The sequence below is a fragment of the Colias croceus genome, chromosome 22 (genome assembly GCF_905220415.1).
Source record: "Colias croceus chromosome 22, ilColCroc2.1".
Taxonomy (NCBI): Eukaryota; Metazoa; Arthropoda; class Insecta; order Lepidoptera; family Pieridae; genus Colias; species Colias croceus.
Window position 1 is genome coordinate 471,796 of NC_059558.1, and position 26,624 is coordinate 498,419.

At 36.2% G+C, this 26,624-nt stretch overlaps 1 protein-coding gene across 1 annotated transcript in view; it reads left to right on the plus strand.

Moving 5' to 3' along the window:
* The window catches only part of LOC123701672 (inactive dipeptidyl peptidase 10), a 305,461-nt gene extending 280,600 nt beyond the window's left edge, over positions 1 to 24,861 (plus strand). The window contains exons 3-18 of the mRNA XM_045649163.1: positions 6,532 to 6,626; positions 10,603 to 10,730; positions 11,486 to 11,649; positions 13,682 to 13,899; positions 14,409 to 14,511; positions 14,900 to 15,021; positions 15,537 to 15,868; positions 16,235 to 16,376; positions 16,865 to 17,008; positions 18,482 to 18,631; positions 19,145 to 19,236; positions 19,587 to 19,707; positions 20,140 to 20,213; positions 21,107 to 21,267; positions 22,196 to 22,389; positions 23,286 to 24,861. Of these exons, the coding sequence (XP_045505119.1) occupies positions 6,532 to 6,626; positions 10,603 to 10,730; positions 11,486 to 11,649; positions 13,682 to 13,899; positions 14,409 to 14,511; positions 14,900 to 15,021; positions 15,537 to 15,868; positions 16,235 to 16,376; positions 16,865 to 17,008; positions 18,482 to 18,631; positions 19,145 to 19,236; positions 19,587 to 19,707; positions 20,140 to 20,213; positions 21,107 to 21,267; positions 22,196 to 22,389; positions 23,286 to 23,432 (2,387 nt within the window). The 3' untranslated portion in view covers positions 23,433 to 24,861. The remainder of the gene's footprint in view (positions 1 to 6,531; positions 6,627 to 10,602; positions 10,731 to 11,485; positions 11,650 to 13,681; positions 13,900 to 14,408; positions 14,512 to 14,899; positions 15,022 to 15,536; positions 15,869 to 16,234; positions 16,377 to 16,864; positions 17,009 to 18,481; positions 18,632 to 19,144; positions 19,237 to 19,586; positions 19,708 to 20,139; positions 20,214 to 21,106; positions 21,268 to 22,195; positions 22,390 to 23,285) is intronic.
* The last annotated feature ends 1,763 nt before the right edge of the window (positions 24,862 to 26,624 follow it).

Sequence of the window (26,624 nt, forward strand, 5' to 3'; positions counted from 1 at the left end):
GCATTGTACCAGATGATTAACAAAGATAATATGAACTGCAGGCCTACACTAAGGCAGCTTGTATTGTAGGCCTGCAACCCTTCCTAAATATAACAAAAGGTACGTACTCATTATATAATTTTAAATTATTTATACATAACGGATTTTATTATGATTAAATTTACAATATTTTTATTTATTAATTTATATACTAAATGGGCTATCTAACACCGAAAGGTTTTTTCAAATCGGAATTGTAGTTCCCGAGATTAGCGCGTTCAAACAAACAAGCAAACTCTTCAGCTTTATAATATTAGTATAGTAGTATCAATAAAATTTAAATCATCATACTTCAATTTTTACATCAATAGACACCCAATATATAAAAATATATCACAGTAATAGGTGAGGTTATAAAAAATTCCCTTTCGAGCATGGATTTAAAATTCAGTCAGCGGCCGCGGCGTGTTGAACGCGTTTCACCACCACTTAGCTGATTGAAGCTATACATATACACTATTTTAGGGAATTTCGAAGAATATTCACAATTTTTTCGTATGAAAATATTAATTTGAAAACAGAATAAAGTATTGTGTATCGTGCATTGTCTGTTTATATATTGATTTTTTAAGGAGACCAAGTCTGATTAGATAATGGAATACTATACTATTGAAGGTTCAACCCTCGACTCGAAATTCCATATACCTCATGGCAAATGGAATAATTTCGATGGCATTTTATAGTAAAGAAACACACAGTTAACTTATAACACACAAATAAACTAGTGAATTTTGTGTTTATTTACACAAAATATTGTCTTATTAAAGTAGTTGTAGGTCGCGAGTTTGATTAAATTTTTGGTATGTCGCTCAATCATACCAAAAATTATATAAAATTTTAATTTCAAACATCACAAAGGTATTTAATAAACTTTATTAATTCTAATCAATCAAAAATAACAATAAAGCAAAATTTCCAACAACCTATTTAATAAAAATTAGGGTGTGAAATACGCACGACAGTATTTCTTCATTATTTGATGGAAGTACGAATCTCAATTAGAGGGCTGTCGCTCTCCCGTCACTCCCAACGCCTCGCTACGACGTTGAGGTTTATGTAGGCTTGTTAGCAACGAACGTGAACGTGTTGCTAAATTTACATAACTGGGGTGCAATGGCTAATAACATTTTGGGGTGCAATGGCTGTCTAACACCTCTCAGCCAAAGCCAACCTCACCTGCTCGTGGTGCACCCTGCCGATCAACGGACGAGGCTCTGGCGTATTTCTATACAGTGGTAGAGCTACAGCTACGTACAATTTCATATTCGTATGTAGCACGACTGGGCTGTAGCTTGTCCGGGGAAGTTACCACTGTCTCACTGGATACCAGCGTGAAGCAATTTTTTTGTGTTTCGCTTGAGTCAGTGAGACGACCGGAGGCCCAATCCCTTACCCCCTCAAATAAACAAATGGCAGCGGTATTTAAAAAAGGACTACCCCAGGAGGGTACCGGCGTCAAAGATGCCGGAGAATCCCTCCCTGAGCGTTCCCGCTTAGGCTGCCCCACGTATTCTGGGGGGGGCAAAATCCCGCTTTCTTACACTGCTAGGCGTAAAAAAAGGAAACCAACATCGGCGTCCCCTACCATGTCACTACACGTGGATCTTTGTAACATTCGGGGGCTCCATTCGAATCTTACGGCCGTCCACCAACATCTTGAGACGTCTAAGCCACACTTACTGTTTTTGACGGAAACACAGATTTCTTCTCCTGCTGACATCTCCTACCTTAAGTACCCGGGTTACGCGTTGGAACATTCATTTCTACCACGCGCCGGCGTGTGCGTTTATACTAGAGAGGATATCTGCTGTCGCCGCCTCAGCGTCCTTGATGGTAATAATAACCTATCCATCTTATGGCTTCGCGTAGACTGCGATGATCACCCCCGTATCTACGCGTGCCTTTACAGGAGACACAGCGGAAACGATGAAACTGACCAACTGATTGAGCACATTCAGGACACAATCGACACACTTCTGCAAAAGATTCCCTCCGCCGAAATAGTGGTTCTCGGCGACTTTAATGCTCACCATGCAGAATGGTTGAAATCTAGAATCACGGATCATGCTGGGCGCTCCTTTTACGACCTTGTTTTGTCTTATGGTCTAACTCAATTGGTATCTGCACCAACAAGGATTCCGGACGTGGAAGATCACACACCATCACTACTAGATCTTTTCCTATCCTCTCATCCGGACGACTATCAGATATCCATTAAAGCCCCACTTGGATCGTCTGACCACTGTTTGGTTCAGAGTACTGTGTCCATCATGCGCCAATCTCAGCCGCGACCAGCAAGTTATCGACGTGTCTGGCACTACAGATCAGCAGACTGGGACGGGATGCGTACCTTCTTTGCGTCCTACCCATGGAGGCAAATTTGCTTCTCGTCTGAGGATCCTGATGCTTGCGCTGACTCCGTCGCCGATGTGGTCACACAGGGTATGGAACTTTATATTCCCTATTCCGTGGTACCTATTGGCGGCAAGTCTCAACCCTGGTTTGGGAAATCCTGTAAAGTGGCATCGCGTTTTAAACAGGATTGTTTTCAGGCCTGGGTAAAAGCGACAGCGGAAAAGAATCCCAGAGCTTCGTATTTTAAAAAAAAGTATAACTCTGCCTCCAGACAGTTCAAGAAAAAGATCCTTAGTGCAAAGTCGGATTTCATTGTTAAGATTGGCAAGAAGCTAGTACAGTACCCTTCAGGCACACGGGCTTTTTGGTCACTGGCCAAAGCCATCCAAGGGAACTTTTGCAAATCGTCTTTTCCACCATTATGCAGGGATAATGACACCTTGGCTTATACTGCAAAAGAAAAAGCTGACACATTGGTCTCTCTATTTGCGTCGAATTCGACCTTGGAAGATGAAGGAAGGGTTCCACCTACCATCCCACACTGCAATAATATGATGACAGATGTGAAATTCACGCAACGTGCCGTGCGTAAAGCCCTTTTTTCTCTGGACGTGAATAAATCGAACGGGCCGGACGGAATCCCTGCCATTGTACTAAAAACTTGTGCTCCCGAGTTGGCCCCAGTTCTAACGCGTTTATTTCGGTGCTCATACGCTTCTGGCAAAGTTCCGGGCTCTTGGAAGACCGCCTTGATACACCCAATACCTAAGAAAGGCTCAGGCTCCGACCCTAAAAACTATAGGCCAATTGCTGTTACCTCCTTATTCTCAAAAGTGATGGAATCGATCATAAACTGCCAAATGTTACGGTACCTAGAAGATCATCAGCTGTTAAGCGACCATCAGTACGGTTTCCGTCGTAGCCGCTCGGCTGGTGATCTTCTGGTTTACCTAACACATCGATGGGCGTCTGCAATTGAGAGTAAGGGGGAAGCTATGGCAGTCAGTTTAGATGTAGCCAAGGCATTCGACCGGGTGTGGCACAAGGGGCTCCTCTCCAAGTTGCCTTCGTACGGCCTTCCTGAAAGACTATGCAAATGGACAGCCAGTTTTCTCACGGCAAGAAGCATCAGGGTTGTTGTCGACGGAACATGCTCAGAATCGATGCCTGTGAATGCTGGTGTTCCACAGGGGTGCGTGCTATCGCCTACGCTATTCCTCTTGCACATCAATGATATGTTACGAATACGCGATATACATTGTTATGCGGACGATAGTACGGGCGATGCCGCTTATACCGGCGTTGCAAATATGTCTCAGGAGCAAGTGGACCAGCACCGGAAAGAACTTGTGTCGAATATTCAGAAATCACTCGATGAAATCTCGATTTGGGGTCAGAAAAACTTAGTCGAGTTCAACCCCTCCAAAACACAAGTTTGCGCGTTTACCGCGAAAAAGAAGTCCTTTGACATTGCGCCTCAATTCCAAAACACTCTCCTTAATGCCACGCCTTGCATCGGAATTCTCGGGGTCGACATTGCGAGCGACGTTCAGTTCAGGGGTCATTTGGAAGACAAGGCTAAACTAGCCTCAAAGAAGCTAGGGGTGCTCGCAAGAGCGAGACAGTATTTCACGCCAGCTCATCGCCTACAACTTTACAAGGCACAAGTTAGGCCACATATGGAATACTGTTCTCATCTCTGGGCTGGAGCACCCAAATATCAGCTGCTTCCATTTGACCGCCTTCAACGTCGAGCATCTCGAATCGTCGACCGACCCGAGCTCACCGATCGGCTGGACCCACTAGCACTGCGACGTGATGTTGCATCACTGTGCGTATTTTATAGAATATATAATGGAGAGTGTTCTGAGGAACTATTCCAGTTAATACCAGCTGCGCAATTCCACAACCGCACTGCGCGACACAAATTAAAATACCATCCTCACCACCTGGATGCGTGGCGCTCGTCTACTGTGCGATTCAAGAGACACTTTTTGCCGAGAACTACGCTATTGTGGAACAAGCTCCCTGCCTCGGTGTTTCCTAACTTATACGACATGGACACCTTCAAGAAGAAAGCGTATAAATTCTTGAAAGGCCAACAAATCGTTCGCAAAGTGCCCGACAATGCGAACGCTCATGGGCGGCGACGAGCTTCCAAAAAGTAACTCGCTTGCTCTTTTGTTGGTGATTATATAAAAAAAAAAAAAAAAAAAAAAAAAACTGGGCATCAAAACGGACGGAATTCTGGACTAAAAACTCTCTGAGGCAAAACTATGGTAGATTCGAGGGTGTAATTAAGTACTTTTTTAATTTTAAAAATTAATTATTTGGATTATTTTTGTGTGTTTGTATTATGTAGTCACTGAATGCGGCTTATTGGAATGGATGGAGATTGTTCTTACCTATTTTTATTCGATTCAATCTTGAAGAGAAAGAGCGCCAATTGGAACTAGAGACAGAATTTCAAATATTGGTAGTATTATTCCACTCACTTGACGGTAGTTTTTATGTTTATATATTATAGACTATTTTATTCTATTTTCTTGATCCGTAAAGTAATATAACCGTTTATATAAATAAATTACGGTAAATGACCGCCATAAAACGCTCGTATATAAACAGCCTTACAAGTGATTGATTGTACCTCGCACAGTATCAGTCTGGAAGTAAGAACTTTCCGCACACGTTATTAAACTTCGGAATGTCTAATTAGAAGTTTAACTTTGTCGTTACATTCCTTTGACGAAAGCTTTCGGTATCGATTTGGAATCAAATGAGCTGTTAGATCTCAATGTTGGGTATTTCAAACTTTGCCTGAAACGAATTCCAGGAATATTATTGAAATATGTACTTTAATAGTAATGTTATAAATGCGAAAGTTCGTCCGACTGCTATAGTTAACGTTCGAAAGACCGATTTTGATGACAAAATAAATATAGATAGAAACTTTTTGGGTATTAGACAAATAAATACTGTAGCAAAAACATGGCTAGAGTGAAAAGGGTGGAAATTTTAAGGATTGTGGGCGGGATTGTCACGCTTGAGTTATTGTGAATTCAAAACATACTCCAATACGTTTTAATCTGTACAAATAATAAATTGTACTCACATTGTATATCAACACCTGCTAACTGATTTAATTCATATTTAAATTTGACTAGCTTTTCGCCCGCAGCTTCACCCGCGTATTCAAAGGAAATCCCGCATAGTTCCCGTTCCGATTCCGTTTTATATTTTCGGAATAAAAACTATTCCATGAGGTAATTGAAGTTGCCCTTTATGTGTGTGCAAAATTTCATGAAAATCGGTTCAGCAGGTTTTGCGAGAATACCTTCACAAACAAAAACACAAACTTTCGCATTTATAATATTAGTAGGATATGATTTTATTCCGATTATAATCCCGCATTACAAACTTACAAATAACTGTATATAGACTAGCTTAAATTCAAACTACACACGCAATCAGACCAGTAATCGATCTGCTGGTGAAGCAACTTAGTTTGCGGTCAGACTAGTGATGGGTAACTTATTGGATTCCTACTGAGATTGTCGTGTACAACCTACCAATAATAACCAAAATGGACACTAAATAATTTAGAGCAAGAGCCCGCTTCAGCCAGGCGCACAATATTTCATAAAAACAGAACTTTCTGGTTTTATGAAATATTATGCGCCTGGCTGAAGCGGGCTCTTGGACTAATTGTCACCTATCTTCGTTTATTTGTAGTTATACTTTCTCGATTATTCGTCAATGAAAGGAAAATTAATCGACCAATATACTTGTCTGTTCGCTTTTTTCAACCTGATAAATATGTTAAGCCATATCGAATATACATACACAGTTCAGGGTACAAACAAAGCACGAAAGCAAAGCACATGCGGCAATGCTAGAGTTTATGTCTGGTGGTGATTTAACGCCATCCACATTCTCATTTGCTTCTCCAAGAACTGATCCTATAAATTCTACGAATTAAGAACTTAGAAGAGCTATTGAATCGCTTAAAATACAGTACAATAACCATCGTCTCCGAAAGCAGTTTGTACAGAGAAGAGCCGGCAAGAACCTTACCTTTAACCTATTGTCAACGTAACATTTTACAAATTTAAAACAATCTGGTTTCCATTGTTGCAGATGAGGAACTGGTGTTCAGAGACAGATGGGGCGGGCTAACGCTGTTCAACGTGAAGAACTTCACCGCCAGGCTGCTTATGAACAACTCCACTTTTGTGAGTATGCTTTATTAACAAGGCAATACTAAATATTGCTTACAAGCAAGGACATTTAAATGCACTGTAATAAATTATTGTTGATAGGTAACATTTACAAACCTTTTAAATCTATCACTCTGAATCGACTTCATGGCATCATTTCACGAATTTTAATTTGTACATGTCCGTCACTTATAAATTAAACATAGACTTCACTACTTAGATTCAAAGTGGAATCACATCAATACGACCATGACTTACAAACATACCATCTTCAAGTAGCCATATCATGTCAGATGTTATTCAAATGAAAACACTTGAGAAGCACTAGCTTTTACACTAATAAAAAAATAATCAAAATTAGCTTGAAATAAAGCTATGAAATAAACACACTTTCACAAAGTCGAATAGAGAACGTTCTTTAGAAATCAGTTTGAAATAGCATCCACTAGACGACATAATACTGAACCTTCCGCGAACTTCCCTCACAAGTTTCGCGACTTATTCATGCTGTCATTCGCTACGGAACCCTGAAAGAGATCCCTTCGAGCAACTATCAATAGCGTTACATATCTCAATGCCATAAGGCGAAAGGATATTAAGGTACGATAAAGATCTCCAATATATATCGACGCCATTCGTAATACGTTTGATATTCAGGCAGCGTAGGGGAAATTTTATAACGTAAAAACTAGCTTCATAACTCGAAACGTGGAAAGGGATTTTTATTAAAATCTCTCTACTGTTATGTAAATAAATAGTGGTATAAATTGCCTTGTATTTGAATCACATGTAAATAACTGAAGGCCATAAAATACAGCACAGCAGAAATGGTCTGGAATAAGTAGGTATTATCCGGTTACAACATAAAATTACGGATTGAAACCAATAAATCAATACATAGTAGAAGTAAGGATGATTGTGTATTGAATGTACATACATTAACATAGGTATTCATCATATTCATCGCAAAGTATAATTCACCACAGAAACATAATGACCGTCATTCAAATATAGCCTACATAGAACTATAATTACATTGTTCATTATACCTAATTACCTTATCAAAACCTCCTAAAGAAATAAATCCACATAAGTATATTAATTATGAATGATAATATAAAAACTTCACCTTACCGTGAATAGGCGCTGTGACAAAAAATGACATCCGACTAAAGCAAGACATGCATCATGCGACGAATTACAACCATCGTGTCGCAGATTGAAGTCTGCCCTAATCACGCCAGAGTAGAGATGACCTCATTAGGATTGAGCACCGTTATCTATAAAACTATTTGTGCTGATGTCTAGAAGATACCTTTTTTCACAGGTCGTTCGTGTTAAGTTACAGAATGTGTTACATTTTTTGTTTATTTCTTGTGATTGTTCAAACAAACCGCTATCTGTAACCCATCTATTATCTATAGTCTATACTAATATTATTGAGAGTTTGTTTGTTTGTTTGATCGCGATAATCTAAGGAACTACTAGTCCGATTTGGAAATGTTAGATTAATCGAGGAAGGCACGCGTATCATCACGCTAAGGCCAAAAGGAGCGGGTGAAACCGCAAAGCGCCGCTAGTTATTAATTAAATAACATGGTAGAAGATTAACAGTAGGTAATTTGATAGAACAGAATTACTCCCTCCTTGAAGAATAATTTAAAATCTAAGTAATCTATTTGCAAACTACACGTACGGTTACGCAAAAGTTTGGATGGATGCTTTTATACAACACGCCAGAACTACTTTTGATGAAATTATCGACAAAACAGAGATAAATTTATTTTTATATAATAAATTAAAGAAACCACGCAAGAAACCTTCAACTGAAAACTGAATATTTATCCCGTTATAATAAGAAATAGTTAAATCACATTTAAAAAGATTCCAACAAGCACTGACCTTGTATAAAACGTAAATACAGGAAAAATATATCTGTTAAGTCTAGATTAAAGTCCAGCTAAAGAAATCTATTTGAACAGTTTTGTTTCAACAGCTTTACTTCCCGTTGAAATAAATTGTTCATTCTCAGCGAAAAAGTACAAAAAATTAAAACAATCTGTTCACGGAGGGCGGGGTTTTGCATCAGCGAGCGGTGAGGATGACCACACGGAATGAATTTTACCGACTTTCTCCAATGTATATTTCACTTGTTTTTTTATATCATGCTATATTAGTAGTATTCTGGATTCAACTTTATGGATCCCCTCTATAATTACAGATAGTTAACACGATAACACTTACATATATTATACAAAAAGGCATGTGTACAGCTTTCGCTAAAAACATTCAGCTTGAATAAATATCATGTCTTCTTTATGTTACTACTTCTAGTATATTATCTGTGTGTACTATATATATTATCTAAATACTATGATACCACGCTGTTTTTATATTACATTGTAAATTTATTGCAATATCATTTTGCAAACAAGAAAAAATGAAATTTTTAAATATATCGATGTAAGTTTTAAACATAAATTTCAAGAAAATATTTGTGTCACACTTCCTTGAAAACTTAAGTTTTCTTATGAAAAATAGTAATAACGGAATTCCCAAGACATTTTAATAATATCAAAAGGGTGGTCACCCGCGTGGCAGCTGACAGCATATTGGCTATTTATCTGGATGTAGCCTGCAGCCATATCTAGCTTATTGTGGAAACGAATGCTTTTGAAGGAAACTCGCATTCATTCTTATTGATGATCGAGATAAAACTTTTTCAGCGGGTGACTGAAATTTTTCATCAAGTTACTTGTTTGCGCGTCTTTGTTTGAGAAAAGTTATGGTTTTCTTAAATGTGGGTTGCTTTAGTAAAATATTATTATTGATGATTTTGTCTGGAGTAGTTTAGTTTATACTTTCAGCTATGAAATTGAATTTTATCTATTGTTTGTTTTGTATGCACTTATTATAATTTTATTCATTCGATACCTTTCCGGATGACGATGATAAAGTTTATTGCAATAAATTGTCATCTAATTCAACTGCAATGCGTATCGAAAATGTTGGTTTTAACTTTGTTTATTATCCTAACATCATATTATATTAAACAATTTAACCAAAACACCAAACAATTTTCTGTTATCCTTTGAGTTGAATTATATATCTAATAATTAATTTATCAACCGATTTGAAAAAAATCAGGACGTCGATTCCACTGCATTTTTTTATTCAGTAGTTATACTGATACTGGGTGAACTGATTTCGATGATTTTTTTTTTGTTTGAAAGCTGGTGCCTCTGATGTGGACCCATTTAAATTGAACTTGTTGATTGTTCTAACAACTTAAAGGAGGTTCAGTTTTTTTTATTTTTTATTAATATTATGAAGCAACGAAATATACCAAATCTATCACAACCATAAACATTAAAATTATACATGAATATATTATGTACAACGTATGTAAGTTGGTATGCAAAACACGTCGCCGTAAGCCGATTTCAGGATGGCAGTCACATCCCACGTCAATGATATTTGAGAGGAAATCTTTGGTATTCGTTCCATGTTGATTTATATTGGAATCTGCTACTTTATCAGATGAAAGGGAATTTTTTTATGAACATATTGACGAATTTGTACTTTAAGTATGAGTATTTTGTTGTAAAGTAAGTAAGTAAGTAAAAAGTATGTGTAATGTGTATTTGTATGTTGTTGGTGGGCTTTTTATATATTGTATTCTTTGAACATAGAGGAGGTTGTTCTGGTGTCAAAAAGCCTGTATGTAGCCTTTTGTTATAATAGAATTTTACATCTTAAGCCAAATATTTTTTTTAAAAGAACTATTGAGATTTTAAAATATCTAATAAAATACAGATCTGCAGATGAAAATCATCCATGGTCCATTGCTATGGGCCTGTAAACCCCAAACTATTTTCTTATATTTGACACAATATCATCAATAATTCTAATTAATCTGTTCTTTAAACAGAATCGTCTAATGATATTATTAGCAAAAACAGTAGATGCTGATCTAATCAACGTATTCCAGAGGGAGCTAAACGCAGTGGACTTCAAAGTGTCAGCTGACCTGAAGTTCGTGCTGCTAATATCCGACGTGAGGCCGGGCTGGAGGCATGCGAGGCTAGCTAGATATCACGTGTACGATGTGATTACAAGGTATTGTATTATAATCATTTAGGTACTTTTATTTTTATTATTTAAGTAAGAAAAATTAATTCAAAATATATAGGAAAATATGATTGACGATCTATATGAACAAAATTTACATGTCTATGCATCATGACATCGATAATTATTATGATTAACACGCAAGTATATTGGCAAGTTTGTTTTATATTCTCTACACTGAAATTATTTTTATTTGGTTAAATAATTTCATACCAGAATTACTATACCATCCACCTAATTATAGTGTTACTCTGTATATAAAAGAAGTATAATATAGTGTGTACTCAATTATTTATATTTAAAATACGCAGCATAAATCCAAATGAAGCATTCTCTACTTATACGATACCTTAAGTAGTCTGATTGATGAATTCTTTTTTGTAAATTTAAAAGCATCAGCACAGCTTTATCTTTAAGGATTACCTTTCGTACAACTGAAATATTGTTTTACAATTATTTAATAGCCTTGTTAATGTTTTCATAACACCATGATTCCAAAAATTCCCATGAATGAATGTCTAAACATTTGTAATGAACACTACTCTCCTGTCTCTATCTATACAATTAATTTTTATCCCTATTAGGTAAAATTATAATTATAGTTATGAAGTAAGTTTGCTGTAGCTCTATTCGCGACATAATAATCTGTTAATTTTTTTGCTTAGTCCTACTTCCACGATCATAATCACAAATCCACCATTGTATGAAAAATCTGTTTCCCAAACAAATAATTTAATTTCCAGAAATCGTATCCCCGTATCCCCCATAGAGGACGACAGGTCAGCCCCGCTCCTGCAGTACGCGGAGTGGGCGCCGGTGGGCTCGGGCCTGGTGTTCGTGCACGATAACGATATATATTACAAGCCGAAAGTGCTGAAGGCACTGGTTTGCAGGATTACTAGTAATGGTGAGTTGGTAGTTGCTTTTTTTTTCTATTTGAATAAATTTAACAAATTCTTAAAATTTTATTTGTACTGACATTTGCCTTATTAACAGAATGTTTCTACGCACGTCATGCGCACGCTTCTGGTAGTGGACCATAATATATTATATTCTGTGTTTGACGATTGCAAGACGTATGCTTTTGCATCTTACGCATAAACTATAACAATCAAAAGTTTGACTACACCGCGGCAACGTCGCGTCAGCCGCTCCGCCATCGTGAGGATCGCAACGTTGCATTAACTGCTCATCATATTGTATTTGTCGTAAAGTGCGGCAACGTTGCGTTAACTGCTCTCACGCGTTCATTGTGCGGCAACGTCGCCACTCGTCGTGCGCTCTCACTTTTCGTGATGAGCGGCAACGTCGCGTCAGCCGCGCAACATGCGTTCGTCCTGCTAGGCGCAATATATTGCTAGATGCGTGATGTTATGGATGTAAACATACAGTTGAAGAAAGAATGTAATGAAAATTTTTATGTCGTTTTTTTGTTTATATATAATCAGCGTACTTAAAACTGTAAACTTAAAAATTAAACCAGTTGTGTGTGATCTAAATTTATATATCGAATATAATAATTTCCTCTACATTCATAAAATTTCACATCAATGCATGTATATAATAAAAAAACTATCTCTAAAAATAAACATATAATTTGACGAACATCTAGGTACTCAACGCTCCAATTTGAGAATCCAAGAAAAGTACCAAAGCGCCATTTTCCTAATATTACGACTGCAATAACATTTATAGGGCATTTAAACCCGACCCACGTCTCAATCTAACCCTTCACCCTGTCGATAAGCCTTATTCAAATGGAGCCTTTTTATTTCACTTTCTTACGTGCCAGCTTTATACATAACTATACTATATTCTGATCCGACTTTTGTTGGTGTGATCGATCTTAGAAGTCGAAGTGATGTCATCCTATTTACTTGTGGGGAGGTCTTTATGTATTTCGTTCAGTTCAGGATTACTCCAAATTTATGTTATTTAATCGAAATTAATTGAAAGAATGAACAGGGGATATGTTTCAACACAGACAAGTTGACAACTATTTTATTAACTTTTATGTATTACTTCCTTCTGTACCATACCATTCAATTTATTCTTGAATTCTTATTCTTATTTATTCGAATTTCGAATTCTTATTTATTGCATAATACTATTGTTCCTTTTAATTTCTTCGTACCTTGCATACCGTATAGATTTTTTAAAGTAGTTTATATCTCAATATAAAGAAAATATCTGTTCTATTTTGTCTGTATTTATCGTGCAAACCCTTCATCAATATACACTGACTCCATAATATAACATGGACTGTATAATTTTAACTATTGTTTTGATGGAACGTCCAGTGTCCCCCAAGTTGACGTAAACATAGGACGATTAAAGTAATGGCCACAATCAAGTAAATCGTTTCGGAGGATTGCTTGGATTATACACATCCATAATATACACATATGCGTATAAAATTATGTATGAATGTTGGGATGTCATACATAATACATATGTATGTAATAAACATATTTATTCTGAATAGGGGTATGAAATTTTGTAATTAAATAAAAAGTAAGAGACTAAAGATTCAGTACAATTTGATAGTTTTGTTGAAACTGTACGCATTTTATTTTATTATTCTTTAACCTTTACCTTAGACCTTTTTTATATTTGCACTCCGTTAACCTCTTTAATGTAGGTACATTGGAGAGGTTAACGTATATATTTTATGCTATCTATACGCCCCGGATTCGACCGGATAGATTTTTTAAAGATTTTTAACATATAACTATTACCCTTTTCCTAACCTAACCTAACAAAACGAAAATTGTTCACATTCGTTCAGTCTTTCTCAAAGTATAAGTTAACTTTAGTGTAACTAACACGATTTTTTTTAAAGAAAATATATTACCTAAAGATAATAATTAAGATTCTAAAGTCAAATAATAAAATAAGATTTAAAAAAATATCAAGTTCAACACATTATCCTACTGTAGGGGTGCCCGGCGTAATCTTCAACGGGGTACCCGACTTCCTCTACGAGACCGAAGTCCTCCGTCTCGACCGTGCGCTCTGGTTCAGTGCTGACGGCCAGAGCCTCATGTACGTGACGTACAACGACTCGCTAGTGCCCGAGTACAAGTACCCGTGGTACGGGTTCGACCAGCCCGAGCCACCGCCCTACCCGGTTATACGGACTTTGAGATATCCACAGGTGAGTTGGATACTAATATTATAATTAAGATTTTTTATTTTATCTTGAGATAAGTAGATTAGGGGTATTAATAGAATCCTATATTGTGTTTCAGTTATTATGTGAAGTAAAACATTTTTTGTGCAACTAGACTTCTTTTTAGAACATATAAATTGTAAATATATAGATATTTGTCATAAATTAATAATTTATAGCTATTTTATCGCAAATTGATTAATAGCTATAAATCAATTTACGTTAATGATTAATGTTGAATTGTCATACATATAACTAAACGACGAGACGAGAGAACTAGAATATTGGAACTAAATAACTACTATTAGCAAATAGACATTTTGCATCTTTAATAGTGAAATGAACATTAAAACAGGACTTCAAAAGAAGAAATATATTTATAGTGTAAAGTTTAATACATGAGTTTGTTTATTTGGCTAATTTTGTTTTGACATCACATTTGTTAGGCCACCTACATAGAAATACATACCTAGATGATGTTGTTATTATTTCAGGTGAACACAAACAACCCAGTAGCAACAGTGTATGTGGTGAGCTTGAAGACACCCAAATTTCTGTTCCCACATGCTATACAGTTCTCTTCGCAAATAGATAAAGGTAAATTTATTGACGACTTTATATTATTATATTTGATTATATCAAGACATGAACATTGTGTTTTCTAGTATTTGGTCAATTTAATAATTCTTTCCCTATTATTCCTCCCCATCTTTATTCGACAGTTAATTATTTAAACTTGTATATTCCGCTCAATTCTCACATAAATTCCCATAAATTTAAATTTAACTTTACCACTACCTATATTTAAATTCTGTAAAGTCGGAACGATGCCATGTCTGAACAATTAGCATATTAAACAAAATTTAACAAAAACGTTTTACTTTTCCTTTGTAAATTTAATGTAATACGTAGTCAGCTTGAAAAAACATACAGAAAAAGCTTGAAAATTTTCTGAAAACTTCCAAAAATATCATTACTATTTCAGGTTGGTACGTCCGCTGGTCCAGTTGGATCTCGGAGAAGCAGATCGGCGTGCTGCTGCTGAACCGGCCGCAGAACGTCTCCATCATCAGCATCTGTAGCGCCGTGCATTATAACTGTCAGGATGTAAGTCATTGTTTGTTGTTGGTTTTTTTTTGCAGATTTTTGTAATAGGTATGGAATTTGACATATAAATAACTTAAAAACTAAGAAAGATTATTATCCATTTTAACCTTCAATCTATTCTAGGAAAGAACAAAAAAATCATATTCAATAATTTCTGTTTTCCTCAATTATTATAATATTTTCACTGTTTAATTCAAAAGACTGTTAATCTTCATGTGGAAACAGATAACTTATCCTGATGGTGATTCGATAAAATTGTCGAGTACTTTTGCTACAATTTGGAAGAAGATAGAAAGAAAATACGTTGAATCACAAATACTTAATTACAATTTTTCACTTATAACTAATACACTCTTGAGAATAATACACATAAAAAAATTTAATCTTAAAATACAAAAAATATATTCAAATATTGGTCAGTATTCGTGATTAGGTGGACTATTCAGCATTTGCCCTTTTTAGAGGAGAGGCGCCGGTTTTCAGTTGTCCCCCAACTAATCGAATTTCATATCCAGATATACCGCGACGAGACAGACGGCACGCGCTGGTCCGGTCTCGGCTCCGAGCCGTCCGACGAGGAGTGCGGCTGGTGCGGCGGCGGCGCGCTGCTCGGCGGCACCAGCGGCTCCACCGGCACCAGCGGCTCGAGCGGCACCAGCGGCTACAGCGGCACAAGCGGCACCGGCTACAGCGGCACTATCGGCGTGTTCACCACCGCGCCGGTGACGGACCACGGCGGGCTGTGGAGACACGCCGTGCACTTGACGCAGGACACGCGGACCACGCTCACGCAGGGCAGCTTTGAGGTCACGCAGCTGGTGGGGTGGGATGAGAGGAGGCGGTTCTTGTAAGTTTGTTGATTTAAGTTTTTGATTATCATTTTTTTTAATTTTATACTATTATAGTCCTTGCGTTCTTACCAAAGCGAATTTTTTAAATTACTTACATTTGACATAACAATATTTTACACATTATATCTAAGCGACGAACGAAATAGTCAAATTGTATTAGCCTGTAGTATCAGCATTATACAACACATGTAATAATACAATACAAAAAATAAAAGAAATAGAAGAAGAACATGAAAAAGGCATTTAATTTAATTACAAAATATATCATATTATACAACAATTTTTAATTGGGTACCCCGTATCAGTGCCTTAAAAACTAGATGTAATAATAAAATCTTCCTTATTCCTGACTGGTTTCCCAGGTACGTGCTCGGTACAGCAGAAGAGCGCGCAGGCGACCGGCACCTGTACCGCGTGCTGGTGCCGCGCGACGGGTGGCCCGCCGCGCCCGCCTGCCTCACCTGCGGCCCGCCGACCCACCACCCGCCGTCCACCTACCCGCCGGTAACGTACACTAGTCATACAGTACACTACACAGAACCCAAATGTACACTATAATTCAAATTATGCAGTACACTATAGATGAGCAACAGCACGTAAACCTCCTAATATAGAATAATTTGAATTAGAAGATCAACCAGCTAACAATAATGTATATACTCCTACTGACCTACTCTTATAAAACATAATAAATATAAAACCCCTAAATTAAATCAGTACACTAGTGATTTACTACACTACACAATATGCAAATTACAAAGTACACTATACATAATGCAAATTGTACATTACACTAGTGATACAATACACCATACTAGACTGTCAAATTATACTAGTGTTACAGTACACTGTACAGAACGCAAATTATACAGTTCACTACACAGAACGCAAAATTTACAGTACATTCGTTATATAGAACACTCATTTTACAGTACACTCGTTTTAAATAAGACACAGACTTCTCATTTCAATTCACTACTTACCTATTCCAGGAATACGACAACGTGACGTCATCATTCCCATCATGGCCGACATCGACGGTGTTGCCGCACGTGTCAGACGAGAACGACTCGCTGCCAACCGAGTGTCTGTACAATCGAGTCTTGTTCAGCAAGAACTTCTCATATTACGTGCAGGTTAGTGAGCGTTCCTGCCCTACAATCTGATTATAGCAGGAACTTTCTAATATGTATTACAGAACGTATGTGTGATGGGGTGACTGTTTCCAAAACATGATTGGAAAGATTTTGCTAAAAATCTAAAAAAGTTACCTCTAAAATCCATACTAATATTATAAATGCGAAAGTAACTCTGTCTGTCTGTTACTCAATCACGCCTAAATTACTGAACCAATTTTCATGAAATTTGATATGGAGATATTTTGATACCCGAGAAAGGACATAGGATACTTTTTATCCCGGGAAAATGACGAAATCTCGAAAATTCCACGGGAACCGGAACTATGCGGGTTTTTCTTTGACTGCGCGGGCGGATACCTAGTATCATATAAATACTCATTACAACGCAACCGTATTTTAAGATAATAATTCGTATAAAATCACAAATACATAGGTTATACCTTCTCGATTTCGTGACTATTTTAGATTTAGAAAATACTAAATAATTACATATTTTCATTCACTTTATGATAAAAATGTGAATGGCGCTTACGATTTTTAGGTTCGAGCACGTTGATTCCATACTAAACGTGGATCCCTTCACCCCTCAACTAAGGCGCGAATAGTTGAATTTTCGCTGACCGCCTAACCTCTCTTAATTCTATAGCATTTTATTTTCCGTAATAAATTGGAATGTTCTACGTAGTCAAACGCTCTGTACACGTCATACTATTCATTTTGACTTAGTACGTTTGCCAGGTCATACTACCCGTTTTGACGTAGTACTTTTCCCACAGGAGTGTTTAGGCCCCGGGCCGGCCAGTACACTATCCGCTTTAACGCAGTACGTTTGCTCATACTATCAGTATTGACGCAGTACGTTTGCTACTATCAGTATTGACGCAGTACGTTTGCTCATACTATCAGTATTGATTTAGTACGTTTGCTACTATCAGTATTGACGCAGTACGTTTGCTCATACTATCAGTATTGACGCAGTACGTTTGCTACTATCAGTATTGACGCAGTACGTTTGCTCATACTATCAGTATTGACGCAGTACGTTTGCTACTATCAGTATTGACGCAGTACGTTTGCTCATACTATCAGTATTGACGCAGTACGTTTGCTACTATCAGTATTGACGCAGTACGTTTGCTCATACTATCAGTATTGACGCAGTACGTTTGCTACTATCAGTATTGACGCAGTACGTTTGCTCATACTATCAGTATTGACGCAGTACGTTTGCTACTATCAGTATTGACGCAGTACGTTTGCTCATACTATCAGTATTGACTTAGTACGTTTCCCATAGGAGTGTTTAGGCCCCGGGCCGGCCAGTACACTATCCGCTTTAAACCATTGACCACCGAGTGGCCCAATGAGACCACGACACAATAGATTTTCTATTGTGTCTGTGATTCCGGGGGATGAGGGATTAACTCAGTACGTTTGTTCATCAGTATTGACTTGGTACGTGTCCCACAGGAGTGTTTAGGGCCGGGCCCGCCGGCCACGTTCCTGTGCAGCGCGCTGGGGGCGGGCGGCGCGCGGCTCGCGGCGCTGCACGACGGCGCGCCGCTGCGCCGGCACGTCGCCGCGCTCGCCCAGCCCATAGCCAAGGTGTTCCGCGTCGAGGTGAGTGGGAGTGGGGCGGCAACAAATTGGCACACACACACGCACTACATAACACAAAAAGAATAAATTTCAAAGAAATGTGTAAAAAAGAGTGTGTGTACTTATGTACACGCGTTAGAAGTTATACTTATTTGGCGTATGGAAAAAAAATACTAGAATATACAACTTGAACATAATTATCAATTTTCATACCACTTAGAACTAAATACATGCTGTTAAATTTAGGTGTGGGTTTGCGCCCGCATCGTAAAAATTCACTCTCATGATTCTTCTCCATTCGCTTCAAAAGAAGTATAACTTTAATAAAACCACAAATTAAAAAAGCATGTGTATCAAGCACACGTGTCAGAAATGAAACTTCATTGATAAGATTTAAAGATAGCAAAATCTATGTGACGGTATTGCCATGACTCGACCTTGAAATTTTACTCTAAACTGCGTCTAGAGAAGTTTCAGTTCAGAAAAATCACCAGCAACAAAGACTTAAATATATCGTATCATCAATATTGGCAGGTACAAGCGCACCGCGAGGCGCGCGTGCGGCTGCTGCTGCCGCCCGGCCTCAGAGAGACGGATGACCTGCCGCTGCCGCTCGTCCTGCATGTGTATGAATTATAATCAATTTGTTATCTTTATTCTCAAAAAATATATCAGTTGAACTATTTAAAAATTTAAATATCTCTTTTCATAAATTTCCATACACTTTCTTAGATTTTTTTATCAATTAAAATTTTTTACAAAAGAACAAATACAAACAACCACCTAGATAATATTTAGTTTTATATTCAAATGCTTTATAAATTAAATAAAAAATATTCTCAATAAAAATCTTTCTTTCCACACCTTTAGTTACAATCATTTGAGTTTTTTAGTTTTTTTTTTTGAGTTTTACAATAATAAAATACTATATTCAAACACAACTGTAAAACAATCCATCCCCCCCCCCCCCCCCCAGTTCCGCGGAGCCGGGCGGGCAGCTAGTGACGTCCCGCTGGCGCGCGGGCTGGGGCTGGTACCTCGCCGCCGCGCGCAACTTCATCGTCGCTGAGATCGACGCGCGGGGCTCGGGCGGACAGGTGCGGACTGCACTACGCACTACGCAACACACACTCACACTACACTACACTACACTATACTACACTTCTCTGCACGATGCAATATTGCCCTGAAAACGCTACAAATAAATCTTATATATAAAAATGAATCGCAAAATGTGGTTGGTAAGCGCATAACTCGAGAACGGCTGAACCGATTTCGATAATTCTTTTTTTATTATATTTCTTGAAGTACGAGGATGAATCTTATGTAGATATAACGTAAACATGTACCACGGGCGAAGCCGGGGCGAACCGCTAGTAAATAATAATAAATATTTCAGGATAATCAATAATCTACACACTGCTACTAGCAAAACTAGCAAAAATCCTGAGTAGGTATAATATTAAGTAAGTTAATTCTCTGTTAAAAATGTTAATTCGGTGTTATTAATGAAAATTTTTATTTTGTAGGGTGAAGAATTACGCACGGAAATTTATCAAAAACTGCTATCAGTGGATGTAGAAGATCAAATAGCTGTTTTATCGTAAGTACTTAATGTTACTAGTAATTTAGTATTCGAATATTATTGAATTTTAATGTTAAAAATAATGTATTTTCTTGCTGCCAAGATGTATGAAAATATACACGTATCGCGATGATAAATAATTGTTTCCATATTATATTTCAGACTTATCAAAATAATGTGTTTTTCATTCCAAAATATATTTACTTATTTTTTAATACCGCATTCATTCAAATTGCAATCGATACTGAATGTAAGCTTGATATAAATTTTCACATTTAACTCAATTTATTTAACTCATCAAACTATGTATACAAAAGTAATGGCCCTAGCATAGATCCTTGAGGGATTCCTAATTCTATATTAATAATTATATAGTTATTTTTTGGGATTCTATATTTATTTAGTTACGTTACTTTAACTTAAAGGATTTTTTATCACAATTTTAAAAATAAATCAATCAATCGAAATCTTTAATTACACCAAGTGTGTAAATTTTTTTAATAGTACATTTTTGAGTTAAATTTTATGATGTAATGACGTACGTAGTGGAAAGCTGTTTCGAAGACTATAAAGATGAAAAAGATTGCAAAGTTTCCTTTACTCATGTCATTGAAAATTTAAATTACTTAAAGAAATTTTTAACAGTCGTAAATTGGTCAGTTTGCTATTTTATGTAGGCAGTTTATGTGTAAAATAAGATTGGCGAGGAGCGAAGCGACGAGCGAAGCGACGAGCGTATTAGGTTAACTTTGAAGAACCGTACAATTCGAGCGAGCGAAGTGAGCGTGTTGTTGACGTTGTAATTGCACTTATCTGGAATTGCTTTTGATGTATTTTTATTTGAATAGGTAATTCTGTTTTTAAGCAATATAATATTGAAAGTTATTTCAATAGTTGCACTGTTCTGTTAGGTATTTGCGCGACAACCTGAAGATGGTGGACGGGTTGCGCGTGGGCGCGTGGGGCGCGGGGTACGGCGCGGCGGCGGCGCACGCGCTGGCGGCCGGCGACGCGCGCAACCTCACGCGCTGCCTCGCGCTGCTGGCGCCGCTCGCCGACCTGCGCCGGCACAGTGAGTGCACCGCCGTGCAATAGCGATAATACAATAAATTCGCTCTATATTATATATAATATTATTTATATAATTATATATATATAATTATATAATATAATTATTGTTTTTGTTTTAATTTCGTTTTTTATTATTAATATTATTTTTTGTATTTCGTAATTGTCAACTCCAAGTGTCATTAGGGGCCACTGAAAATCAGTGGCACGAATGGTTTTATTATCATTCGTGCCGAATACTGAGTTGGTCCCTTTTGTCAACATGAAAATGCCCAGTACCTTACTTACTTATTGATGATAAATTTAATGTGTGTATATTATGTGTGTGTGTGTTTATATTGTGTAAAATCTCATGCTCTGGTGTATTTGTGTTATGTTGACAATAAACGTTTATTTATTTTATTTATTTATCTATAAATTTATAAAGAATAGAAAAAATTCGATCACGCGACGGGACTCGAACCCGCATCCTTTCATGCGGCATTCCGGCTTCCGCATTCCGGCATTTGATCAATTCAAACAGGTACTCGTCACCCGCCAGAGCGATCCAATTTATACTATTCTTTCAGTTTTGTGTCTAAGGGACACACCGCGCGTCAACCATTGAGATGATTAACGACCACCTCAACCAGTATGAAACACTTTTCAGTGAATACAAAATTGTAACGATGGAACACGAGCTTTTTTGTTGAAATTGATATTTTTTGTTTTATGGTATTCATTATGGGTTCGAGTCCCGCCTCGTGATCGAATTTTTTTCTATTCTTTATAAATTTATATTTATAAAATATTTGAATGCCATAAAACAAAAAATATCAATTTCATCAATTCGCTCTCTCCATCAGAATTGCGGGTCAGGCCTCGCTCTGTACAAGGCGGGAGAGGTGGTATAGCTGTCGTGTATGTGCAATGAACAATGTCCGTGTGTGCAGACTCGTACTGGACGGAGCGGTACGGCGGGCCGGGCGGCGGGCTGGCGGCGGGCGCGGTGTGGCGGCGGGCCGGCAACCTGCCGCCGCGGCGCGTGCTGCTGGCGCACGCGGGCGCCGACACGCGCGCGCCGCCGCACCACGCGCTCGCGCTCGCGCACGCGCTCGTCCGCGCGCAGGCGCTCTACACGCACCACGTCAGTGAGACACACACACACGCACAACATTTAAATAGATACAATAGAAACACACTCCAACAGATATACAACAATACATACGAAAAACAGAAACTCGTACAAAAAAAATACAGATTCGTATGCAAAAATACAAACATATACACACAGATATACAAACACGTAAACACACTTCACAGCTACGTAGATACTTACAATGAAACAAATGTACGCATGCACACAGATACAAACTCAAACAAACATACAACAACATAGTACGGTCAGCAGCCCGTGCGCGAGCCGGTACAAACGAATAAACACGGGCGCGTACAAACAACATATTTATAGTGCCACAAACTTATCTGGAACTACGTGCCGCCATTTTGAAATGTCACATTTTCACAGACTTTTCATACGGAATATTTTTTTTTAATAAAAAGAAAGCGACATCAGTGACACTGTCACCGGGTCAGATAAGTTTGTGGCACTATACATGCTTATGCTGCGTCTGAACCCTAAGAAATACAGATAAACAAATGACAAAATAACACATTGCTGATTTTAAATATAGTTGTTTATAAGTTCTTTAAACACATACTTTCACTTATTAATCACAATTTCTATCTACAATTTACCTTTATTTTTTAAAGCTTTGGTAAGACAAATTAAACTTGTAGTAAATAATTAAACGATCTCTGAACACAAATAAATATGTTTTTTGACGTGATTAGTTTTAGTCGGGTGACATGTTCAGAAACTTGTGCCACACCAAAACCTCACGAGCGCGATCGCAGGTATAACGAGAGAGAGACGGACCGATCTCCCGTCTCATCTCGAGCGTCTCATCTCATCATAAGACGTTATCACGTAAACATCTCGATCGTAAATCTACTTTACAAACAACCAATTTTTTATTACAGATATACCCAGACGAAGGTCACAACTTTGAGAAATCATCTCTCCACCTACACAGAACAATGGAACAATTCTTCGACGAGTGCTTCGGGCCAGTAGAAGTAGCTGACTGGGACGCGGGGGTCGAGGGTTTGTTCCCGTTTAGGGACTGAATGTTAATAAGACAAGCGTGTACCGAGCACACGTGTCAGAAGTGAAACTTTTTTGGCAAGATTCAAAGATAACAAAATCGTCGCCTCACTCCATGACGTGACGGTATTGCCATGACGTGACCATGAAATTTAAGCGCCTAAAAAAGTTTCACTTCAAAAATATTTTGTGACGCAATAAATTTTGTTAAAAAAATGGACGCAATAATTTTGTTTGTTTTGGAAATAAAAATACCTTACCTAATCATACAAAAATGAAGTGATTCTTAGACGCGAAGTAAATAAAATTAAAAACTTACGATTTCTAGTCACAAACTGACACACACACCCAAACATGTAATAAGTATCCATAAATTAACTACTAAATACAATAACCCCGTAAAATTAAATTTTATTTACTTTTTAAATAAATATTCCCGGTTCAAAAATGAACAAAACGTAGCACGAAAACGAGAAAAAATAGATATTATGCTATTCCCAAAGCAATAATAATTAAATTCGAAAATTATTACGCAAGAAAATACTTACTCTCTAGTAGCAAACTAATGAAAACTGTGAAAACTGAACAAGTAAATATAATATTCCCAATGCAATAAAAATTAATAACAAATTGCACTGCATTGGATACCAAGATGTACATTTTATTCATTAATATTCCATCAGCTCAAAACTCGATAAAACATTGGAAACAATTGCAGACGAAGGACGACAGACTTGAATTTGATTTTAATATAATTTCATTGCGTACATAATTAGACGTTCATTTAAACTTACTAATTTTAGTAATTTACCGAAACACTAATAATACCTGAATCTAATATTTTTCATAGTCCACAGATTAAGATAACTCTGAATAAAGCTACTTTTTACCTAATTTAAAAATTATCAAAAATGATATTAAAATAAACTCAATATTTATAAGAATGAACAGTATTTGCAGATGGTATGTTTGTCATTGTTGTAGTTTGTCATAGAGAATTACAAATATATTGAGAATATAAATATCTTCGATATTTAATCCAAGAGTATTTTGTGATCACTGCACCAGACTCATTTACAATATTATAATAGATTATTATTAAATAATGGTGCATATTTATAATATTTGTTATACATAAGCCTAAATACATATTTTATTAGATAAATTAATTGTAAAACAATTGAGATGTGGATTTGATGTTTTACCTTGATGTATTATTGTTAGATAAAAATATAAGCTATAGTTTGCGAAAAATGTATTTTATTATTGTTATTTAAAAGATTTCGAGTACTTCATTTTTGTCGAAAAACGTCAGTTTTTCGTTGAAACTATTTCTGTATTTAGTATTTACTAGACATATTAAAATAACTACATAGTATAAAACAAAGTCGCTTTCTCTGTCCCTATGTCTCTTTTTAGCTTAAATCTTTAAAACTACGCAACGGATGTTGATGCGGTTATTTTTAATAGATAGAGTGATTCAAGAGGAAGGTTTTAGTATCTATATAATTTATTGGTTTTAGACAAAGTGGGCGAAGCCGCGGGCGGTAAGCTAGTATTTTATATATCTGAAATTCCTTGAAATTTCCTAGTAAATATTTATTACCAGAGCCAATATATTTTTCGCAAGCTATGCCGGAGTAAAGCTCCAAGAGAAATTTTCTTATGATTATTATAAGGTATAAATGTTCTATATATTAGTGTTAATCGAACTTTCTATATATTTTAATGTCGCTTTCAATGTCATCGTAAAATTTAGCTTTAATGTGTTTAGATAATCCAAAATAAATCAATTCCTATTTCTCTATTCTTACTACAGTCAAGATAATTTATTTATATCTATAATATATCTATATTTCAAGATAAAAATAAATACGCAATATTTTCATAAATGCAAATAGTCAGAGAATATAGTCATTTCTAATTATTTTGATATGAGATTAATACCTATGTCCTATAGAATACAATATAGTATGTAATTGTACTCAAAAATATTTTTTATTATCTTGACTGTAATAATCTTCCTCATAGGCATAATAAATGGACTGAAAAAAATCAAAGTATTAGTACATTTTGCGTACCCCTAATATCAATATTTATTTTAGGTTGGCAACAAAAATACGTCAAAATTATAAATAAAAACAAAATATAAAATGTCGAATTAAATGTCAGTCCTATCTATGTCTATGATATATCCAATTTGTTTTAAATCGATGAGTAACAAATTTACAGTAGAATGCTAGGCTAAATACATTGATATAGTATTCAATATTAGAACTTGTGATCAAAATTCAAATATTTTTTTGTTGTCAATAAAGTCTTCAAACCATAAAAAATAAAAAAACAAATATATTTTTTTAATTTGTGGTTTGAAATTTCTTCTGAAAAAGCACTTCGCGCACTTATTTAATACTATATCAATGAGGAAATAAATAAATTTACTATTACATATTCATGCAAATAGATTTTATAAAAACACTAAAAATTATATAAAAAATAAAATGGTTATAGATGTCGTATTTATGGAATACAAAAATTTAGATGTTAATAGAAATGGTGTATATTTTGTGTATCAAACATTTTCTAGTCGATAAATAGTCATTTGTTTTCATTATTTCAAAATTTAGTTTTAATTGTTTAGGCGAATATTCGAATAATTATACACTGCCAATTATGTTTCAGTATTTAAATTATTGGTAAAATTTAGGTGTCTAGTAGAATTTTATTGTTTTATTTCATTAAAAATGTGATATTTATTTATTTGATGGCGATATTAATTAAGTGTAAAAATATATTTTCCACCAATCTAAATGTTAGTTGCATACTTCGTGTTAAATGGAAAATCAATAAATTTGTAAATTATTACCAATAATTATTCTAAATTACTACTTGTCTTAGCACTTAATGCTTGATCTCTATACAATTAAGTATGCATCTTTCCTGTCTCTCTTTTATATTTATTTGTAAAATATAACAAATATATATATTTATGTATAAGCTCGCTATCATCCAATACTTTAAAAGTATATAAATAATATTCTATCGCCCTCGCAGTATTCGATATTTTTACTGACATTTCAGCAAAAGTAAGTCAGTAAGTCAAACATGTGGGTTATATCTTTTTATGCATATCCTTAAATTTTTTATAATTTAAAAGTAATGTCTCCTATGAAAACTCTAGAATGTCTCTAGAGTCTAGGCACATTTTATAACTT